This window comes from Mycteria americana, chromosome 11 (assembly GCF_035582795.1).
Source record: "Mycteria americana isolate JAX WOST 10 ecotype Jacksonville Zoo and Gardens chromosome 11, USCA_MyAme_1.0, whole genome shotgun sequence".
NCBI lineage: Eukaryota > Metazoa > Chordata > Aves > Ciconiiformes > Ciconiidae > Mycteria > Mycteria americana.
In genome coordinates, this window is record NC_134375.1 from 9,688,121 (window position 1) to 9,712,000 (window position 23,880).

At 36.6% G+C, this 23,880-nt stretch overlaps 1 protein-coding gene across 8 annotated transcripts in view; it reads left to right on the top strand.

The window, feature by feature from the left end:
- The window catches only part of NR2C2 (nuclear receptor subfamily 2 group C member 2), a 50,786-nt gene that overhangs the window by 20,156 nt on the left and 6,750 nt on the right, over positions 1-23,880 (top strand). For 6 of the 8 annotated variants that reach the window (XM_075514199.1, XM_075514203.1, XM_075514202.1 and 3 more), the window contains 12 exons: positions 482-682; positions 1,896-1,998; positions 3,057-3,236; positions 5,393-5,540; positions 7,209-7,302; positions 7,719-7,852; positions 9,487-9,664; positions 10,685-10,806; positions 11,318-11,457; positions 14,367-14,504; positions 16,033-16,138; positions 18,360-21,743. In XM_075514199.1, the coding sequence (XP_075370314.1) occupies positions 482-682; positions 1,896-1,998; positions 3,057-3,236; positions 5,393-5,540; positions 7,209-7,302; positions 7,719-7,852; positions 9,487-9,664; positions 10,685-10,806; positions 11,318-11,457; positions 14,367-14,504; positions 16,033-16,138; positions 18,360-18,534 (1,719 nt within the window). In that variant the 3' untranslated portion in view covers positions 18,535-21,743. Of the gene's footprint in view, positions 1-481; positions 683-1,895; positions 1,999-3,056; positions 3,237-5,392; positions 5,541-7,208; positions 7,303-7,718; positions 7,853-9,486; positions 9,665-10,684; positions 10,807-11,317; positions 11,458-14,366; positions 14,505-16,032; positions 16,139-18,359; positions 21,744-23,880 lie in introns of those variants that run through there. The other 2 variants (XR_012777489.1, XM_075514205.1) reach the window with 2 other exon arrangements.

Sequence of the window (23,880 nt, forward strand, 5' to 3'; positions counted from 1 at the left end):
CCAACTCAAGATATTCTCTGATTCTATGAAATTTCTGTGATGTTGTCTCACTAGGCAGAGTATACCCTGCATATATACCTGCCATTCATCAGTCCTTAACAGTCCTTAACATTACATTTTGTTCTTATTCTGTCTGGGATCCCCTATATCTCACTCCTTTTGAACAGTTAAATGTAATTACAAGATCTCCCCATATCTCTTCATTATTAACAATATCAGACTCCCACTTTTCACAACTTTGTCTAGTATTTTCCATCTATGCAGCAGGTATGCAGATACATATATACATAAGTATTTGGTTTGATTTTATTGTTTTGCACTTATGTACCTGCAATAACTTTGCACCAGTGTAATAAATGTACAAATAGCAAAATAATAAATAACAGGGACAATTATCAGAGAGTATCATATAATTCTGAGAGAGAATGAAAGGTTTTAAAACGTAAAATTTACTGTTAAAATTCTTCAATGTGTTTTACAGATTGTGACAGATCAGCAAACAGGTCAAAAAATCCAAATAGTGACAGCAGTGGACTCAGCTGTGTCTCCAAAGCAACAGTTTATTTTAGCCAGTCCAGATGGAACTGGTGCAGGAAAGGTGATATTGGCAGCACCTGAGACATCCAATGCCAAACAGCTTATCTTTACCACCACGGACAACATTGTGCCAGGCAGAATTCAGGTAAATATAGTAATTGAGATAGACCACAGATTTTTGTTTTTCAGTTTTTGATTTTTAGATTATTTAAGTCTATAATTGCTTTAAGACAAATTGCAATAGTTTTCTAAAGATCTAATGACATGGATTAGACCATACTAATTGTAGGCTTTGTTATTCAATGATAATCCTCCTGTCTTCACGTTCCTCATGCATTCCATTGCACTCATCACCCCTTGTTGTGTGTTCTTATTAAAATTCCAAAGACATAAGCAAATACTTAAGATGGTGCTTGTGAGGAGTGCCAGGATTTAAGATGGTCTGTTCAAGAGTCACAGATATACAGAGATACAACTCACCTGAGCAAACTTACGTTCACAATGCAGTATCAAGACATTGCAGTAAAAGCTCTTTGGAGCAGAAGCTGTCCTCTGTTATAGTTGTTTGTGGGTCTTGAGTGTAATCCAGACCAACAGGAGCTTTGCAAAACAAATTATATAAACAATAATCTATCTTTAGTGAAATTTGAGATTTCTTCCTAACATTCTTAAAAAAAAAAAAAAAAGGTGCCTGGTCCCTATTGCTAGTGTTACAATAGAGAATATTTTACAGGGAGAAGTATCATTCTGACATAAATATTTGAAAATTTGTATTAACAGTCTTTTCAAATTTATTTTACTGTGCTAAATTGGTTATCTGATGTTACAGAGGGGCGGGTTTTTTTTTATTTTTCTGTGTTAAGTGAAATGTTCTGAACGGAAGTTTTGGAATCTAAGGCCTTCGGAAGCTAAACTGTTTCTATAATGGCTCTCAGCTTCAGACTATCCTCTCTGAACCGTATATCCCTAATAGCTAGAGAAGGGATAGATGGGAACAGCGTCTGAAATACAACCATCTTTGGCTGAAGTACAGCAGCTTTTTGAGAGTAATTGCAAGAAGGGAAGAATACTTGACTGCACAAGTGAGGAAACTTACTTGTACTGAACAAAGCTAGGAGTTTTATTTGGAATTTGTTTTGCTATGACTGGTTCAACAGTCTCACTATTGACAGTAAAAACTCTCATTAACTTGCATTTTATACTATTTAATTTCATTCCACATGTCATACTTATTCTCAAATTCAGCTACCTCTTCCCAGTTGATACACCAATCTTGTTCTGTAGGCAAAGCTCCTTACTTTCATGTCAGAAGAAAATATTGGGTAGTTACCTCTTTTTGTTCTGGAATTTTGTTTTAGATAGTGACAGACTCTGCTTCGGTGGAACGTTTGCTGGGAAAAGCTGATGTTCAGCGGCCACAGGTAGTAGAATATTGCGTAGTCTGTGGCGATAAAGCATCAGGTAAGGAAGCGTAGAAAGTAGTATTCAAGAAACTTGGTTGAAAGGATGACTGGGATGAACGGAGGAGGTTTCATGTATTTTAACTGATTTTAGCTATGCTGATGGCAAAAGCAATTGAGTCTAAAATGGAAAAAGATAGCATTATCCTTTGTATCTATACACACAGAATAGTTAAACTCTGCTTGGAAGAATATTAGTTTGTACTTCAGCTGGAGTGTATGATAAATTGGCATGTGCTGAAAGACAAAATAATGATTGCATAGCTCCTGGTAACTGAAAGAGACTATTTGAAGCATTTAGTCCGGTTCCCCACAGCTATGGGCAAACACGCAATAAACATGTCACCTAGAAAAGTCTACCTGCTCCAGGAAAACACTTCTTAGTGCTCTCTAACAAACTTAAGACTTCCCGGTAAAATTTGGTCTTTTACTATCACAGAAAAAAGCAAGTAGAGATCAAACGAATCCTCAGTATTTCAGATCCATGCAGTAACAAGGAGTCTACGAGGTAAAATTTCTACATTAGCCAAGGAAGCAGACTGTGCTTTCATGCTACAGAGAAGACACCTTTCTGTCTCTCTGTCTCGCTTTCTTTTATTTTTTTAAGTGTTTATCTCATTAAAACAATACTAGAATTGTTATGTATAGGAATTTTAAATGAAGATTGCATTTCAAATTTTATTGTAAAATTACTTATATTCTGAAATTACTTAAACTCTTAGCCTGTATGTTCTTTTAATGTATCATATAATCTGTAACAGCAGATAGAACCACATCTGTACTTGTCCAGAATGGGAACTACCACTTCACAGGCCTTTCATTCAGAAATAGGCGTAGCCTTCCTCTCTTCTCTCCACTCTCCCACCAGAAAGCCCTGACACTAGTTAAACAAGAAACATCCTGTAAGACTTTAACAGTGCTTTCATGGTCCAAAATGATGGTAAGAATACAAAATAAATTTAAAGGGTGACTTTTACAGTGTTTTACTTGCTTAAGATAAATGTTTGTATGCTAAAATATAAGTAATTTCCATCTGATAACAATATATATGTTTCCTAGGTCGTCACTATGGTGCTGTCAGTTGTGAAGGATGCAAAGGTTTCTTTAAAAGGAGTGTGAGGAAGAATTTGACCTACAGTTGTCGTAGCAACCAGGACTGTATCATCAATAAACACCATCGGAATCGCTGCCAGTTTTGTAGGCTTAAGAAATGTCTAGAGATGGGCATGAAAATGGAATGTGAGTGTTAAGTACCCAATGTGATACTGTGCCTACCAAATAATAAATATGTGGTCTACTACTTTTTAGTGTGCTCTCTCCATTTCGGTGTATATTGCTTGAAGGAAACAGAACTTTCAGCAGCCAAAGCATCTACCATACCTTTTTCATCACCATTTTATGTCTGAGGTGCAGTGGTGATTTGTTTTGAACCATGTCTCCTACTACTGTAGTCTTTGAGGAGCCCAGTTAGAGAATGCATGTTACAAACACAGTGTATGTTTATAGTAGAAAATACTTGAACATGGATGGACATAAATCTGAGTCTAATGTTCCATGTTCAGAATCTTCTTTCCTTCTGGTTTATTTTTCCTGCTTTTTCATCCAGTGATAGAAAGTAGTTGATGTACTTTTTTTTTTCTTTTTTGATTTTTATATTAATTTGGTCATTTGTGAGCATTGTATTATGAGGTGTTGTATAACCTGTCATATTTTAAACAATATACTTTCGTGTTTGTATGCAGTGCTTTGTACAATTCCAGTGCTAGCATCCAAACACCTCTTTCAATATATTTTGTTTCTAATTTATAGCACCTCTGCTTCTTCAGTCCAGCACTTCGTGAAGCCTATTATCTGATTGTTTTGTGATAAATTTATGGAGAATTTAAGGTGAAGCAACAAATACTTTTCTTTTTCCACTCTGATCTAGGCAGGATAAGTTCCAACCACTGAGTTCAAGGGAGGCAGAACTTTAAGCTGTAAATAGGGAGATCTTTGTTGTATTTGCACTCTGGAACTCCAGACCTGTAGTGATGATTGTTGTGCTTTGCACACGCTGTGCTGAGTATAGGGGGAGACATTTGGACAGGAGAAACTACTGCATTTCCAGAAGCTAAACCTTTACTATCCCAATGTGATTAGGATATATGCTCACTGACTTTATTGGGCGTTGGCGCAGGTTTCTGATTAATATTTATGTATCCACCAAGCCAACAAAATGGATATACCTATTTTTAAGTCCCTAAATTTTGTTGACAGTAACAATATTAGCAAAAATAAAATCAGGAACTAAATAACTCTTGCTGGTTACGAGGATAGAGAGAGACATAACCATGTGTTTGACTGTTACATGCAAAAGGGTTATAAAGGAGGGTTGAATTTTTTTGTTTGCATTTTAATAATGTTAATCTTCTAGAGCAATAACTGCTGTATGATTAATTGGTACAATGAATAGCACAGAAATACTGTCTCCATTTATATTATGCCTTACATTTGCAAAGCATGTGAGAATTAATATTAGTACAACACTTTTAAAAATTCTTTATATTATCCTCATAATCTTTTACTCATTTTATTATCCTCATTTTCAGGTGAAAAATCGATGCAGTCGAATGTTATGCCAAGCTATAGAGGAGTTTGTAAAGTTTAGTGACTTAGATTCCAGATAACTTTCTGTAATCTGTTTAATAATAATACCTTAATATTATCAACATGCACTTTTCACTTCCTTTAAAATTACAAAGTTACTGTTTCTTACTATTTTTATTAAAAGATTTACCACACTTGTTTGCCACACTAGAGACTGAGCTTATTTTCTTCCAGTTATCAAGCAGAAATATTTTAAATTCTGAAAAGGTTAGTTTTGGAACACTGTTCCCTAACTGGGTGGAATGAATGGATGTGAGTGAATTGTATATCATGCAGAGACTTGTCTCCCAGGGAATTAACCTGCATCTCTCACGTAACTTGCCTGTCTTGACTTTTTCTGGATTCATTCTGGGTTTGCATTGTTTTGAATCATCCAGAGTATGACTGCGTCTAACATTTAGGTATAGCTTTACCTGTAAAAAATAAATAAATCAACAATTTGAAAACACGTTTTGCAGAATGTTCCATCTTACTAAATGCCAATGAAATAGCAAGCTTTGACTCCAGTTCAGAAAAACTCAAAGCAAATGATCAGTCTGTGACTTTCTTAGTTAAAAATGTACATAATCACAGGTATGGTAAAATCGGAGCCTGCATTTCTTCAGTCTTCATATTAAATTTCCAGTTTTGCACTGAGCTGATACACCATCATAACTGTGCAAACTGAAATCCTACTGTGAGAATTTTATTTTTGTATTTTTCAGTTGAATTATTTCCGTTCAAATCTGCATGTTTCTATCTTTATGTAGCGGTTCAAAGTGAAAGAAAGCCTTTTGATGTGCAACGTGAAAAACCAACCAACTGTGCAGCTTCCACTGAAAAAATCTATATCAGAAAAGATCTACGAAGCCCTCTAATAGCAACTCCAACATTTGTGGCAGATAAGGATGGGACGCGGTGAGTACCTCAGTTTAACGGTTCTTGTTTAAGGTTATTTGTGTATATGACTTTGCAGGCACACCTATACTCTTTTTTCTCCTCTGCTCTAAAGAATTGGAGCTCCAATTCACAAATCATCTGTTTCCATTACCAAGACCAACGTAGATTGTTCTGCTTCTCATGAAGGTTTTTATGTCTTGAGTAGAGCTCGGCGGTTTTCAGTTCAGAGCTGGCTCTTGCCCAGCCAGGTCAAAGCACAGGCAGGGCAAATATGTGATATTCAAGCAAAAAGCATGTAGGCTTATGCATTCAGGTTAGCACCTCTCTGAAATCAAATCTGCAAATGGCAAACTCTGTCTTCCTTCTCCTAAAGACAGTAGTAAAAGAGACTGCAGTGACTGCTGATTCAAATCCCAAGAGACTGGTTTCAACAACAGCAAAACAACAGCAGCTTCCTTTTACTATATGGAAGATACTCTGAGACAGTTCCCATGCTCTCAGTTGTCTCCATAGGCGGTGGGTGTGGAAATGCATATCATAATAAATAGAGGCAAGATTTGTCTTTTTCTGAGTAGAATAAAAAAGAACTCTAGGTTAAATATCACATTTCTAAAACTGTAGGTCCAGTTACTTTATGAATGGATAGTCACCTAAAGATATTTGATCTCAATATTAATTTAAAATATATTTTATATAGATATATTCTTTTAATTTTTTAATATATATATTCTTTGTTGAACAAATGACGTTGCAGTTAGGAAGACTGGGCTCCAAATTTCTTGGAGAATTGTTTTTCAGTGTTCTCGTTTGCAAGTCAGATTGTTCAAAAGTACTGCTCACAGACACATTTGCTTCTTTGAGATTTCCTTGTGCTACAGATCTCTTACAGTCCTATAAACAATATTATAGTCATTAAGTGTGACTCTCTATTTATGTAGGATTCAGATTTGCATAACACATGATAATTTGCTGCCTGTGGTAGTTCACAATGTTAGTTGTTAGTCTCAGAACCCTTAAACTATAAATTCCCTGTGGCCTGAACCTGTCGTGTGTGCATTTGTATTGGGTTATGCAGACTTGGAGTGTTATACAAGTAACAAACTTATCCTTGCTGACTGCAAAGACTTCCCACTGTCTCCCTAAATGAGATACAGCAAAGGGAAAGGATGTTTGGTCAAAAAGTAGCAGAAGTAAAGGCAGCAGAGATTTTATGCAGACCTTGATTACACGACTGTTCACGGCTGTATTTTGGAATGTAAAATGTATTTTCTTGACATAACTTTTTTTCTTCAGTGCTGTCCACTGTCTAACTTGGAATGCACAGTTATGCCTTCCTCCAAAGTCTAATACATAACTCTAGAGCTATTAAGTGACTTCTGAGACCATGAGAAGACAACAACTTTCCTTAAGACAGAATAAACCAGCATAAAAAGCAAATGAGAGGATATCTATTTGGGAAGTTGTCATTGCTTTTGCACAGGAAAGGAAAACATATTCCAGTCTTTCTGTCTTTCAAGCTACTTTTTGGAAACTGTTTCAGAAAGACTTAAGTCCTGATGAGTAAACGCTCAGCTTTGTTAAATTGTTAATTTAAAAATTGGTAATCATTCTGACATAGGTTGCTACACATTCTTCTGATTAATGTAAAATACTATTGACTGTCAGATGCCTTATGCTTTTGAACAGGTCAGCAGGTCTTCTTGATCCAGGAATGCTTGTGAATATTCAGCAGCCTTTGATCAGGGATGATGGTACAGTCCTCCTAGCTGCTGACTCCAAGGTATTATTCTTTCAGTTAAGTTCTGACCATACATATTTATTTGTTCAGATTATTTTACCTATGCACGTAGACACAAATAATTCTTGCTGTTGAGAAGACAAGGTTGGGGTAAGTCTGAAGATCTGTATGAATGGAGATAATAAGCTGATCAACAGGAACATGATTTCTTTTCACGGACCTATTTCTGCAAAAGGTCAGCCACGAGTAGTTCCCCACATGATATGTCAGCCAGGCTAGGATTGATGATTACAATAGGATTTAGAGATCATGGTGAGCCATTGTTCTTCCTGTAGGTATTCAGGAGGGAAGGAAAAGGTGCATAAGGGAAAAAGAACACAAAGATTTAAAATGGGAAAAATTTAAGTATGATACATTGTCTATAATTTTGATCTACTAATATGGTTCTTCCTTTTTAGGCTGAAACAAGCCAGGGTGCTTTAGGAACACTAGCAAATGTTGTAACATCTCTTGCTAATCTCAGTGAGTCACTAAATAATGGAGATACTTCTGAAGTTCAACAAGAAGAGCAATCTGCAAGTGAGATTACACGGTATGCATTTATATTTGCATCTTATGTAGCAATTTGTGTTCTGTGTGGTGTATACTTAACACTCATTCATTGAAGTAATTTGGCATTGTGACACCAAACACAGTAGAGATTGCCCCCTACTTTGAAACAAAAAACAATTCTTTAGAAATCCAGGTTTGGCTGTTGTTCTTTTGTGAAGAACTGTGCCCTGTGTTATAAATGTAGTGTTCTGAAGCTAGACCAGATTTCATAGTCAGAACTAATAAATGACTCATTTGTGATCTTGAGAGACTCTGAGAATAGTAACACTTTGGTACTGTTTTATTTGATAGGCTTGTTATATGGATGCTTCTCCTGCGCAATGCTCGTGCCCTTAGCCCTGCTCTTTAGGGGTCTATATTACTGCAGATTTCTTTTTGAGATTGTGCTACCATAATACCTGCTGGTAACGCAGGGAAAATGTAGTTAAACTGAGATTTAATAAACTTTTTTTTTTTAATGTTTAGAAAGAGTTTGAAGTCTGTGTTGTCTTTATTAATGAGAAAAATGGGAAAAAGGAACATGGAATCTTAAAATTTCCAGCAGAGCTTGAGATTTTTACGGTTGGGGTTTTTGTGTGGTTTTTTTTTGGGGGGGGGAGGGGGGGAATGGGTGGGTTGAAGGATAACATAAATTGGCAATATAGTGAAATAAGAAAAATACTTGGCCTCAAAACTGTCCATTGTTTCTCAAGTAGAAGATTTTTAAGAGGAGCTTAACTTCAGGCTCTTAAGTTGTTTATTTAAACTCTTCAAGTGAGTGAACTGATATTTAACAATACTTGACACTACAACTTTGACTTACGTCAACCTTGTACTCTTTCTTTAAAGCAGGGGAAAAAAAATCCAACACCCCCCCCCAACTTTTTGACAAAAATACTGGTAAAACAGCACTATACCATAATACTGTCCACTGGTATGAAATTGGAGCACAAAATTCTTCTTTAAATCTAAGCTCTGTTATCATAAGAAGGGAATTTACACTGCCTTATTTCAGCAATGGCCCAGCTACAGCTTAAGTGTAAAGGAGTGTGGGGACTAGTCTCTCTTACGTTACTGTCATAAGGTTTCTAAGGCTCTGTCTATACTGTGAGATCAGGAGTGTCTGGCCATATCTCATCTTAAGGGAAAGGAAATTCAGGCAGGTTGTATAGAAGAGGATCACACTATTCTCCACTGTTCCAAGAAATCGGACATTGAGGATAGGGACTGCAGGGTGTTCTCCAGAGCGCACGTGGTCTATAGTCCTCACATAATCTGTTAAACGTTCCGAAGTGAGGAGGAGGGGATAGTGAACAGTAAGCGCAAGAGACCCCTTTACTAGTACAAATACTAGCATAAAACTATTAGAGCAGGATTTACAGTAGTAAAAAGTTCCCCCCTTACAGGGGAGATCTTTTACCCGTAATAAATGGGCAGATCTATTCCTTTTATTGATGTCCGAACAGTACAGAGGGGCCAGGTGTAATGAAAAGTCTGACTTTGTGTCTTAGCATAAACAGTTCCTGTATATGTTACCTCTAAGTGGAAATGCTTTATAGTGTTTAATTTGAACACTATGAAATTTTTTAAGGTGTAAGGAAGCACTCTTTCACTGTTTATTACTTTTTTTTTCAGGGCATTTGATACTTTGGCTAAAGCACTTAATACCACAGATGGTACAGCAGCTCATAACTTGGCAGATGGTATGGATCCTACAGGAGGAGGGAATATTCATGTAATCAGTAGAGATCAATCAACACCAATTATTGAAGTGGAAGGACCCCTACTTACAGATACACATGTCACATTTAAGGTATGTGCTTCTTTAAATGTCTTACTAAACAAAGTAACAATTAAGACATAACCCAAAATTAGTTGACTGTGTTTTCTTTATTCTTATATTTAATTTTGGCAATATAATCTAGGATAACATCTGCTGTTACAAAGCTTCTAATACAATTTTCACTCTTGCATGCTGTATCTAAAGACTATAGGTGTTATTTCATAAGACCTTTTCATAGACAGAAGGATGCTTTAAAATTTATTTCACTTTCCAGTGCTGTTGATAATCACTTTCCATATCATCCATATAGTATGATGTCTTGCTTAATTCATTTATAATTCTAGATAGTGTAAAACTTCCATCTAAAAGGCCCCTTCATATAAAGAGAGATTACAGTGCCTTCTTGATGCTTATGGTTAGACCACTGAAAAAGGTCTTGCATTTTAGAGATGCTTCAGCTTCAATTGAATACAGACACACACGTGTTGATAAACAGTGTGCGAGAAACAGTAAGGATGTTCATCTTGCCGTAATCAAATTGCACTGTTTCAAGAAATACAAAGATCATTACTGAAATAAGTAATACTTAATGTAGTCAAAATTTGATCATAACCTGCTTATTCCCATTAATGGTGTTTTGTGATTGTAGATTCCTATTGCATGACTTTCCCATTTTAGATATTTAGATTTTAGGTTTTATTTTGCTTCTTTTTAAAAAGTTTTAAAAGATCTTTCATAGCACTGTGATGCTAGCCAACACTCCACAGAGCAATGACATTTATAGATTTATTATTAAATGAATATTAAAACATTTTAAAAGGAAACATTTGAACTCTCTCCCACATAATTTGTCTCCTATTCCCATTTTGCATTCCTTGCCAGTAGTAATGAGTTATTTAGTACAGTTTTCCTTTTGCAATTTCTTGTCACACAGTTGCTTATGACAGACTATGAGAGTAGTTTGAATGTTTTCACTGGTTATTTCATTGATAATAAAAATTGATTTATGTCTAAACTGTATATATTGTACTGTACTTTTATTTTTTGCAGCTGACAATGCCCAGTCCAATGCCGGAGTACCTTAACGTACACTACATCTGTGAGTCAGCATCACGACTACTCTTCCTCTCTATGCACTGGGCTAGGTCCATACCTGCATTTCAAGCTCTGGGGTAAATGGACATACTCTGTTGAACAGTTTGCTTTCTAATGAATTTAAGCACTGATCTGAACACTTCTCAGCTATTTTGAATTTTTAAATGATGATATTGTTTAATTTTTAATGAATTCTTTAAAATGTGTGAAGACTATGCAATATTCTCCTTTTTGAAGAATAAAATAGAAGATGGCAGAGGAAGGGATAACTACAATATCTGATATTACTGCGGTTACAGAAGCTAAAGCCGAATCAAAAGCAAGCATTTAATTTGTAGAAATATATCTTGGTAAAGAACTGGTGAGCACCATTTTACAGATAACCTGAAATGGTTTCCTGTAGTTGGCCTATAACTTCTTTTTGCTTTTTTAAATACTTGTAATATGCTAATATATGCCTCTTAGTAAAGTGGTTTGCAATACATTAATCCTTATTATTAATTGTTATAATTAACATAATTACACATAGGGTAATACCAACCTGATATGAAAACGACCTACAGTTGTTTGATTTTCTGTTGTTTATAGGCAGGACTGTAATACAAGCCTTGTGCGTGCCTGCTGGAATGAGCTGTTTACCTTAGGCCTGGCACAGTGTGCACAGGTGATGAGTCTGTCTACTATCCTAGCAGCTATTGTCAACCATCTCCAGAACAGCATACAGGAAGGTATGTTTTCAGTGTGTGATTCCTACACATGTTCAGTCCCGTCAACACTACAGAGACATTTGTATAACATTTCTCATGAGGTGTTTCCTAATTGGTGGCAGAATTGTTCCCCAGGATCCAGGGGAAGAAGCCTTCTATTGCATAATTACCTTTCCTCTGGTGATCTACAGCTTTTGTTGCAGTAACCTCACAGAGATCTCTGTGGGATAGAAGCGTCCATAGAAGAAATGGGGATAAGGCTGGCGGACGTATTCTCCTGTCTTCTACATCTGGCTGGCAGTATAGAGAAAGACAAGTACATCCTGAAGTTGGGTGTGCTCACAAGAGCTTTCTTCCCATCCAGATGTAATTTTTTTTCCTCTTAGAATAATGATGTCTTCTTCCAAACCACACCTGAATGTTTTCCTTCCAGACCTTTCCTTCTCCTCTTTGCAGTGTAAAACTATAGCATTTTCCAAGTATCACAAGAATATTCTTGCAAGTATAATGGTTTTGGATACTGCTATAATGCAGGCATGATTAATGTATTTCGAAGTACCCTCTGAAGCTTTAAACAACCTATTTTCTTGACACTCTTAAGAAGATTTATGTAATTTTATTTTTTAATTCAGTGTTGGCCTGTTGATAATGATGACTATATCTAGAATGGATGATAATCTGTTATGGTTGAGTTTTCTTCATTCTTTTCTTTCAGGATGCTCCCAATCAATACAATTGATTAGCGTGAGAATAACATTCCATTTTTAATAGGAGGAAAAAAACAATACTAGCAGCTTTAAAGTCTGCAAACACAGCATGTTACATGAAAGCTAGCTTAAATTTAAATGCAAGTTAAAAGTAGTTACAGAATACTATTTGGTACCAATTTATTTGATTATTTTTGTGGTGCCATTATTGTGCACGCAGCAAAAATTGGAAAATAGGCTTTTACTGAGGAGAGTAAAACCTGACTGTAGGACTATAAAATGTACAAAAGTAGATAATCTGAAAAAAAAAAACGTTTAATATCTTCAGTCCTAGTAAAGTGCACTTGTTTTCATCTACTTTATTAGCTTCATTATGATAAAGTAAATTAGACAGAAGTTTGATTCTTAAATGGATAGTATGCTTTCATAATGAATACAGTTCTCCAGTTTTTTTCTTTTTTTTCTCGTAATTTAAGAGAGCCTGGACAGCCCTCAAAATACAGCAAGCTAATGCTCCTTTCCTGCACAGAGAGAGAGGCGAGAGTTTAAAAGACCAACAGGGAAACGTCCACCTTGTATGTTCTGCACAGAGTTAGGCTTTTAATTGTATCTCTGTCAGAATAAGTAGAGCTGTCTATTCCATCTACAGTCCAGGCAATGAGTTTGTGCAGGAGTAAGTGGTGGGGCTATTACATCCTTAAGCTGGCTCCACTTCTGTTCCCATGTCTCAAAAAAGGAAAAAATAAATTTGTTGTACAACCTGTACTTCCAGTCATACCATGTTACCTGAGACTGGCCAAGAAAAGAGGATGATTTGTTTTATTATGATTTGTTGATGATTTATTTTATTTATCTATTCTGCAAAGTTATCATATTATATTGTGTATTACAACTTTAAAATTCAAAACAAAGTGAAGAAATTTCAGAACTTTATCTAGGAAGCATATTAGTGATGAGGCTATTTGGAAACTTTGGAATTCAAGTTCACTTTTCCTGAGTGTTTCTGCACCATCATTTCCCGCTTAATACAGAAATAAAAACATTACATCATGTCTATCTTGATCCATTGTGAATAACTAACAACTCATATCACAACTCATGTATTTTAGAAACGTAGATTATGCTTTCATTCTTATTTCAAGACATCGTGCAAAAAATGTTTCTTCTGTTCAATCTTTTTATTGCGGCTTCAGAAAATATGTAAAATAATCTACATCAAAGATTCAGTTTAAGGTACACAGGTCTAAGCAATCATATACACTATTAGCTGAATAGACAAAGGTCAAATATTTAAGTTATAATTATATGAAATATTAGCATTAGAGATCATGACTGGAATAAAATTATTCTAATGTGTTTCTGAAGAAAAAGTTTTATCCCTTGTGAATTGACTTTTCACTCTAAGTTTGATAACAGTAACTACATATTCAAAGATTTGTCTTAATGTAATCTCTAAGGTTTTCATTCTTTGACTAGTCTGCAGATACGCAGTCAGAGATAAGGTATATTTACCAAAACAGAAATTTCTCCCTCCCTAGCTGAGCAGCTAATACCACTCAATTGTAACTTACCCACAAATAATATATGATTTTTTTTTTAAATCAACATTTTAAGAAAGAATATGAAGCCAACATAAGCAACGTGATGTTTCAAATGATGGAAGAATCTGCATACATGTATTTGAGTGAATTTACCCCATCGGAAAGAAAAAAGACTATTTACCACAGTAAATGAAAAATTCACTTCTAAAAGTACAGATAGAGGAAAAAGTAGCACTGTCATTACTGCTCTTGCATTCACTTCTGGAAAAGCTAACTCAATGCTGTTTTAATTTAAAATTACGATTGCATGATAGCATTTGTTTTGTGCTCCCTGTTCGTTCCCAGAATCACTCTAGCCATTTGTAGAATAATTCACCATAATTTGAGAGTCTCTGCTCAGAACAGTACATCACTGGAATAAGATTGGTGTTGCAGATTATGCTGTATTGGCAAAATTATGCAAAAGAGTTAACATTGTTTGCTATCCCTGTGTCTCACTCATCTTTATAAATCTTCACTCCCGTAATCATTCAGGCCATCCTTATATGTTAAGTGGTTTTAAGATAGCAAATGACACAAAAGACTTTAAAATGTCACTTACCCTTGTTTTATAAAAGGATATTGGTTAATATATCAGATGTACTTGAGCTCACATGAAATAGTAAGCAATATCTTTTTGTAGATAAACTTTCTGGAGACAGAATAAAGCAAGTCATGGAACACATCTGGAAACTTCAGGAGTTCTGTAACAGCATGGCCAAGCTTGATATTGATGGATATGAATATGCATACCTTAAAGCTATAGTCCTCTTTAGTCCTGGTAAGGAATTTAGTAACCATATCTTTTTAAATAATAAGCATTCATATGTCAATGTTTTAGCAGTTTTTTTAATGAGACTAATGTGTTGAGATGAGACTGATCTGTTAAGCTGCAGAAAAAATGATTGTTCTATAATGATTTATCACAAACAATATGTGTTTTAAAAATAACTTTGGAGGAACATATCCATGTTATTTACAGTTCAAATATATCAGGTATTTCCTGTACACCCACCTTATAAGATTAGACTCTCAATTATCTTCAGCTGAGAATCTATGAGGAATAAGTTATCTGGGATGTGTACTAGCAATATTAGTGAAGTAAATGGCAGGAAGAATTAGATGAAATACATTCTCACAGTGACAAAAAGAAATTGGCTTCAATTTTAATATTTTTAATATAAGAGGGATCGCTGAAATATGAGCAGAAATACCACTGTGTTTTACATGGAAATTCCACAAAATCTCCAAAACTAAATGTAAACAGGCTGTCTTCCATTTGTTACCAAAAAAATGACAGCAGACAACTAAAGCATGATCAACAGTGTTTATGAGATAGGAGGATTTACTCAAAGAAGACACTTGAGATTTTCTGGAATGATAAGGTAAGGACATTAAAGAAATAGGAAGTGACAGTCTCTTCACCAAAAGTGAAGAAACGTTCCTAGGACACAGAAATGTTAATTTAAAACTGCCGACAGCCCGAGTGAAAGGGAAACTCTTGCTCAGAAATGTAAATTATTTACTTTAATTCAAAGGTGTTTACCACTTTGAATTTAACAAAATACAAAGAAAAGGAGTATCTTATTATCAAGGGTTTGGGGTTTTTTTTTTGCATTCATATTCTTTTTCTCTTTGTAATAAAATTTACTTTAATTATAAGATACCGGTGTCCTGAAATTTGCTTTTGAAGTTTTTTTGCAGATTGTACCATTAGGGTTAGGTTTATTAGGGTTTTTATTCAAGTTGGAGGAGCAAGAAACTCTCCAAACTCAAGCTAGCTGTGTCCCGTTTCAAGGGAAGAGCGGTTGGAACACAACGCTGAAGATATTTGGGCATAGTCCGATATGTGGTATTTTCTTTTTTTTCTGATTGTGTGACTGTCTTTGAGAGCTGAGCCAGCTGGAATTAAAACGTGAGACAGACTCGGGAAGGTCAAGAAATGGATCTGTCAAGAAAACAACCCTAGATACTGCTCAGTCAGCATAGTCAAAATCACAGAGGCAAACACATTTAAAAAAGCAAGGTTAGAAGCATAAACTAGGAGTGTCATTGCCTGGTACATACCTACAGCCTTAATCTTTTTCCACTTTCTTGTGGATACACACTGCTATAGAGAGAAAAGTGAGCAAGCTAATTCTGAAGCCAGGAAGCAAATGTTCAATTGAGTGGTTTCCTTTATACAGCTAACATGTTAAACATCACAATACAAGAGAAATATTTAAATGAAATTAAATGCGAGAATCTTTACATATATTTCACAATGTATAGGGAAACAATCGACATACAGAAATGTTTTGTTTCTTTAGATCACCCTGGTCTGACCAGTTCAACCCAAATAGAAAAATTCCAGGAGAAGGCACAGATGGAATTGCAGGACTATGTACAAAAAACCTATCCAGAAGATACTTATAGGTATTTATTGTCTATAGTACCCAAAGTAATGTTGTGGGCTGTAGCTGGCAAAAGTACAAAATAACATCACTGATGTAAAAATTTCCTTTTTGACATCTGTTCTTTTTTGCCTATGGATGAGAAAGAACTAGAACCTTGTTCATAAAAGCAAGCAGGTTTGTTTAAAGATAGGTAGAAGCAAGAATAGCTGTCTAGCTTCTTCCACGTAAATTAAACTCGAGTACTTTCTTTTATGTTTGTTGAGGGGTTGGGGTTTTTTTTGAGTCTCATTGCCATGTTTAAAAAAGTAAACAGACTTACTTTATTAGAAGTCTCAAGAATAACTGCCTCAACTGCCTCGAACTTCTTTAATTCAAACTGCCTCCTTTTTCAAGTTAAGTTGTCAAAGAGGCTTTGAGATAATAAAAGGTGATTATCATCCTTTAAATGTTTGTCAAATTACATATGCAGAAAAGTATTAAAACTGTCAGTTTATAAACCTTGGAACAATAAGGATTACATGTGGGGAACAGTAACCAACTCCTAAGCTTCTGTTTATAAGAAATTCCCATGTCCTACTGATTTTTCTCCTTTGTTTTTTTTTAAATTTCTAAGGACTTCTCTTTGAAAGTATCTAACTTGTTTTTTCACCTCTCAACTGTTCCTGTTTCTTACTTGCTAGAAGTAATTATCCTATTTTCTAATAATCTCCATCAAAACTATTTTAAATTTCATCAACACAATGATTCTCTGCACTACAAGGGAAATTCTAACTTCTGTCTAGCAATATATCCTAGAGCATATTCTCTTTTACTGTGAAAGGTAGCCCAATGTAAAGACGCATGCAATCCCATACATTTAAGCAAGGTCTGAGGGTAGTGTAACTTAAAAAAAAAAAAAAAAGCTTGTAAAAGAGAGAGCTTCTCCTATCTCAGAAAGTGGTTTCTGCACTTATCTTATAGCGTTAACATTGTATGGGGCAACAGAAAGGGCATCAGTATTCCCAGTTAGGTGCAGTGAAGATGGGATTCTCTACTTCAGAAATATCCTCAAATCCCACATTCTTCTTCTGTATACAATTCAGTTATTCTGGTTTGATGCATGAGAGATGGATATCTGCCATAAAAAGAAATAGAGAATTTTTTCCATATACTTACTTCTCTTAATAGTGGCTCAAGGAAGAAAATCAGAGTTACATTTCCCAAACAATGTCCTGTATTTTAATTGATATTGTCTATATCCCTATGCTCACTGATAGATAGGTTTAGAGTACAAATCTGATTATTTCTGAGCAACTGAATGCTGGCACAAATTGAGATAGAGGCACAAGTGTTATAATTTTCACAAAAACAGCAGCATAACTTGGATCTTTTTGCAATTTTCCCCTAAAGTTTACAAGATATGGTATATTAGCAGAACAGACCTTATATATTTTCTCCATAGATATTCAAGCATTTTCCAGAGGCCTGTGTTCAGTGCTGCCTAAGATTTGCTGTTACGTGGCTCTGGTTCAGGAAATTTATTTATTTTGGCATTTTTGATGTACATCTGCCATACAAACACAGCAGATACGCTTTCATCACTGTCCTAAATTTCAAATGCATTGAAAGTCTGGAAATTCAATACAATCACTTCATTATATTGGATGTCTGCTACCATCCTGGTACCTAAAAAACCCACAGCATTTGGCAATATGTATGAGTAACAGCACATCCCTGCAAATTCCTTTTCTCATCAGAAGCAATTCTCTTACTTCCTTTTATACCTATCCAGTCCCATTCTTGCTATCTAGTTTGTCATTAAGTTGCTAGGCAACTGAGGACTATGCTGTTTATGGTTTAAATTTTAATTAAGCATTTTACTCTTAAAATTGTGCAAATGTTCTCACTAGTCAGTATGTATATTATTAGTCTCGGCATTGTCCTGAACTATGAAGTGCTTCCAGAGGTGGGAATTTCAAAAGCAGACCAGGAGAATTGTGTGTTTGTACATACACATTGTGTCTACAAAGGGCATTATCATGTCCTTTCCATTGGAAAACCACAAAGGAAGATGGTGGCTTTTCATTTCACTTGCAGGATAGAAAAGTACCATTCTTTTTATGGTAGCTCAATTAGCTTTAATTGCCTCTTTACTCCCATTCATGAATTATGGTAATAATAAAAGCAGATCCAGCTCTTTAGCCACACAGTATTTTAAACTGTATTATATGTATTTATAATCCACTGAACTTCTTTTTCAGGCTAGCCCGGATTCTAGTTCGCCTGCCAGCACTTAGGCTGATGAGCTCTAGCATTACCGAGGAACTATTTTTTACTGGTCTCATTGGAAATGTTCCCATTGACAGCATAATCCCCTACATTCTCAAAATGGAAACAGCAGAATATAATGGTCAAATAACTGGCACGTCTGCATAGTGGGAACAACACAATTTGATGGATCGAAGTAATTTTCGTAAAAGCATACAATTACGAAGTTAAAAGAATAGCATTTTGGTATGTACAAATATTTCCAACTTGTTATCAGTTTCCTGTCAGATTTCTCCTTGTCTGTTTGCTGATGTTGACAAAGTTTAAGCAGATATTAAAAGACCTGCTATAGGACCTTTTCTGCCACAAGGAATATTTTTGATGCCTTTCATTTAAAAGGCTATAGATTACTGAACATACTTTTCACATGCTTTGTATTTAGAAATTATCAGTGGTTAAAAATAGAGTTTTATAATACCAGAGATTAGTAATAAAATTACTTTAAAAGTAAAAAGAACAGTATGTATATATTTAAAAATATCCTTGGAATTAATATCTAATAAATGCCAGGGTATAACACTAGCACTTTGTAAGCACTTCTTGTCAAAGCGACGTCATCAACATCCTGCTTATGAGTATGGAAAACGACAAAAATTGCGTTATGTCCTTAGTCAAAATGCTAGTGATTTCTGTGAAAATGTAGAATGCTACAGGAGACAATCATTTATTCTACAAAAAGTCATTTGCTCTTATGTTATGCATGAAATATTAATGTGGATTCTTAAATCAGATATCCACATTATATGAAACTATACTTTGTTAAATTAGTGCAGTTGTAATTCACAGTACGATGCAGTCATAGTGACTATTACGTGCTACAGGAATTACCCAAACTAGGAGAAAAAATGTGTTTCTTGCCACAGTAATGATTAAATATTCAGGTTCCTTAAAGTTTCTATTCAGACCAACACAGTCATGACAAATGTTACTCTAATAGGAAGCCTTTTGATTGTGGGGATAATCAGTCATTAACTGGAAGAACAGTCATTTTCAAGTAGAGCTGTGTGTGATGCTCTTTGAGTATGCTCTTTGTATTTCCAAATTTACTCCTTCTCTCTGTACTCCTAAACACCCTCATTATCCAGCCAAAGGTACAATTTGAAAACTGAAATGTGTAGAACCTCTGGCTGTTGGCAAGAGTATATTACAAAGCTCTCTTACTTTATTTCTCCCCCCCTCCCTCCCCTTCCCTGACTGATCACCCCCAATTTTGCAGTGCTCTCAACCTTCCTTTGACTCCGTTTGAAAGTGAAATAGAGTTAGAATTTACATTCAGTCATGTACAATTGCAGTTAATGACTGATATACCGTTGAGTTATATAATTAACTACTTTTTAATTGCCTAGAGTGATGAGCCATCAACATGTTTTCTAGTATTGGCCATTAGCTGCTAGCATTGCTTTCATTTTAGTATAATTTATTATTATTGATATTAAATATTTTAAACAATCAAAGTTTAAAAAAAAGTCATGGCAATTAATACCTTCATCTGATCCTGGCTCATTAGATGCATCAGTTATTTTAATTATTTATATGGTAGAGGCATTTTCTACTTGTGTATTTTTACATGACAAAAATCTAATGATAAGTTCAGCACTTTTGTTTTTCTTCTGTTATTGACATTTATTTAGGAATACCAACGAGGTTGGTGTTTGTGTCTTTTAAGGGTCTGAATTGTAGCCAAAAGACCTTAATCAGCTCTAGATGAGGCTTCTGATATAATAAAAAGTCTTGATCTGGTATACTTCATTCTCATTAGGAGGCTCATGTTTGTAGCACTCATTGTGACACGGAAGGCTATTTAATTTTAGCTTCTGGATGCATTAAAGTCTTCTACAGTTACCATTGTTACAGCATTCAGAATCTTCTTTTCTCAAAAGGGTGTTACAAAGAGTCCAATATACATGCAGAGATTTGTAATATTGCACTTTCATTTCTCTCGGCTTTATAGCAAATGAAATTGTCATATTTTTAATGTGATGGAAGGTCTGCACTCTGAATGTTAAGTCAACTGGAATGCAGAATTTTGTACTAGCTGTTTTATTGCAATGTAACTTCTTGTGTGATTGTCAGCACTTCCGATGCAAAGTCCCTGTTTTAAGGGTATACAACTTAAAATTTTAATTGTGACATTAACAACATCAGAAGAAGTAGCTTCCTTGGAAAGAGTTGTGGCCGTTTTTGTTAAAATTTAAAATTTTATCGGGTTATGTCATTGTTGTTCTAAAAGCAGTATGCATTGAACTGTTGTGATATTTTTCATTGCGAAAAAGATGATCCAGTTTATTTTGGTTTCAGTATTTTGTAAAAATCATTTAAGCATATAAGTAAGCATTGTTAATGACAAGTGAAATATTCCTTAGCACAAAAACTAGCCATTGGAATATTTTTTTCCCAAACTTGAATACACACCAGCTGGCTTTTTCATGACAAACGTAATTTCAACTTCCAATTTTTCAAGTAAAAGGGCCCCATTTTCTGTGCAAAAATTTGTTTTCCTAATTTGTCTTACTTGTGCTGTGAGCATTACAGTTCAGGAAACAAAATAAAGCCACTACAGTTTTTTGGGAACAGAGGGATTGCATGAAATAAAACTTAAAATGTATGCATTGTGTTACATTTGTAAATCAAAATGGTAAATATCATGCAGCTCTGTTTACAAATTAACTATACTCCCTACAAATGCAGGGCCACATAATGCTATCCTTGATCTATCTCTGGTAGTTACTTACTCTGCAAATAGTTCCCTGGACTTTAGGGATAAAATATTAATTTGTGTAAATGAAGTAATAACAATGCAATCCACATCTAGGGTTTATTTATTGTGCATGCATTAATAGATGAAATGAAGCAGTTCCATACTTAAGATTCTGGTATCACCACCTAACAGCTATAAAGTCTCTCTTTGTATAACATCATCAGCATGATTTGTTGCCTTGCATTAGTCAGAACCAAGCTAATTTAGTCTTTATGCCATTAACAAAAAGTATTTTCTATTTTGATTCGAAGACTAACACTTTGGATTGTAGAAATTTGGATGGCAGATGGTAGATCCTAGAGCTTAAGAAATATTCAGAATCTAAAATGTTTTGCATATTTGAATATTAGCTATAAATAATAAGATAGATGTGATGAATAACCTAACACTTCTTTCTCACACGCTGCTCAAGGGCTGTCATAAAAATGAGCCAAAGATTTGGCATATCATGGAGACACACTGAAAGGAATCACTTAAAACACTGCCATATGAAACTATAAACCATCTTCTCCATTGCAATAGGGCTCCTTTGTGCTAAATTTCAGGTGTAATCACAGAATCACAGAATCACAGAATCACAGAATCATATAGGTTGGAAAAGACCTTTAAGATCATCGAGTCCAACCATAAACCTAACACTGCCAAAAACCATCACTACACCATGTCTCTAAGTACCTCATCCAAACGTCCTTTAAATACCTCCAGGGATGGCGACTCAACCACTTCCCTGGGCAGTCTGTTCCAATGCTTGATAACCCTCTCGGTGAAGAAAAATTTCCTAATATCCAGTCTAAACCTCCCCTGGCGCAACTTGAGGCCATTTCCTCTTGTCCTATCACTTGTTACCTGGGAGAAGAGACCAACCCCCACCTCTCTACAACCTCCTTTCAGGTAGTTGTAGAGAGCGATGAGGTCTCCCCTCAGCCTCCTTTTCTCCAGGCTAAACAGTCCCAGCTCCCTCAGCCGCTCCTCATAAGACTTCTGCTCCAGACCCTTCACCAGCTTCGTTGCCCTTCTCTGTACGCGCTCCAGTACCTCAATATCCCTCTTGTAGTGGGGGGCCCAAAACTGAACACAGTATTCGAGGTGCGGCCTCACCAGTGCCGAGTACAGGGGCACAATCACTTCCCTAGTCCTGCTGGCCACGCTATTTTTGATACAGGCCAGGATGCCATTGGCCTTCTTGGCCGCCTGGGCACACTGCTGGCTCATATTCAGGCGGCTGTCAACCAACACCCCCAGGTCCTTCTCTGCCAGGCAGCTTTCCAGCCACTCTTCCCCAAGCCTGTAGCGTTGCATGGGGTTGCTGTGGCCCAAGTGCAGGACCTTGCACTTGGCCTTGTTAAACCTCATACAATTCACCCCAGCCCATCGATCCAGCCTGTCCAGGTCCCTCTGCAGAGCCTGCCTACCCTCCAGCAGATCAACACTCCCACACAACTTGGTGTCGTCTGCAAACTTACTGAGAGTGCACTCGATCCCTTCGTCCAGATCATTGATAAAGATGTTAAACAGAACTGGCCCCAACACCGAGCCCTGGGGAACACCGCTTGTGACCGGCCGCCAACCGGAGTAAACTCCATTCACCACCACTCTCTGGGCCCGGCCGTCCAGCCAGTTCTTTACCCAGCGAAGAGTACACCCGTCCAAGCCATGAGCAGCCAGTTTCTCCAGGAGAATGCCGTGGGAAACCGTGTCAAAGGCTTTACTGAAGTCTAGATAGACAACATCCACAGACTTCCCCTCATCCACTAGGCGGGTCACCTTATCATAGAAGGAGATCAGGTTGGTCAAGCAGGACCTGCCTTTCCTGAACCCATGCTGGCTGGGCCTGATCCCCTGGTTATTCTCTACATGCCGTGTGATAGCACTCAGGATGATCTGCTCCATCAGCTTCCCCGGCACCGAGGTCAGGCTGACAGGCCTGTAGTTCCCCGGGTCATCCTTCCGGCCCTTCTTGAAGATGGGTGTCACATTCGCTAATCTCCAGTCAGCAGGGACTTCCCCAGTTAGCCAGGACTGCTGGTAAATGATGGAAAGGGGCTTGGTGAGCACATCTGCCAGCTCCTTCAACACTCTCGGGTGGATCTCATCAGGCCCCATAGACTTGTGAGTGTCTAAGTGGTGCAGCAGGTCACTCACCATTTCCCCCTGGATAATGGGGGCTCCAGTCTGGTCCCCATCCCTATCTTCCAACTCCAGGGGCTGGGTACCCATAGAACATTCGGCCCTGCTAATAAAGACTGAGGCAAAGAAGGCATTAAGTACCTCAGCCTTTTCCTCATCCTTGGTCACTGTGTTTCCTCCCACATCTACTAGGGGCTGGAGATTCTCCTTAGCTCTCCTTTTGCTGCTAATGTATTTGAAGAAGTGTTTTTTGTTGTCTTTTATAGCAGCAGCCAGACTGAGCTCTAGCTCAGCTTTGGCCCTTCTAGTTTTCTCCCTGCACAGCCTCGCTACACCCCTGTAGTCCTCCTGAGTTGCCCGCCCCTTCTTCCAGAATCATAGAATCACAGACTGGTTGAGGCTGGAAGGGACCTCTGGAGGTCATCTGGTCCAACCCCCTGCTCAGACAGGACCACCTAGAGCCAACTGCCCAGGACCATGTCCAGGCGGCTTTTGAATATCTCCAAGGATGGAGACTCCACAACCTCCCTGGGCAACCTGTGCCAGTGCTCAGTCACCCTCAGGGTGAA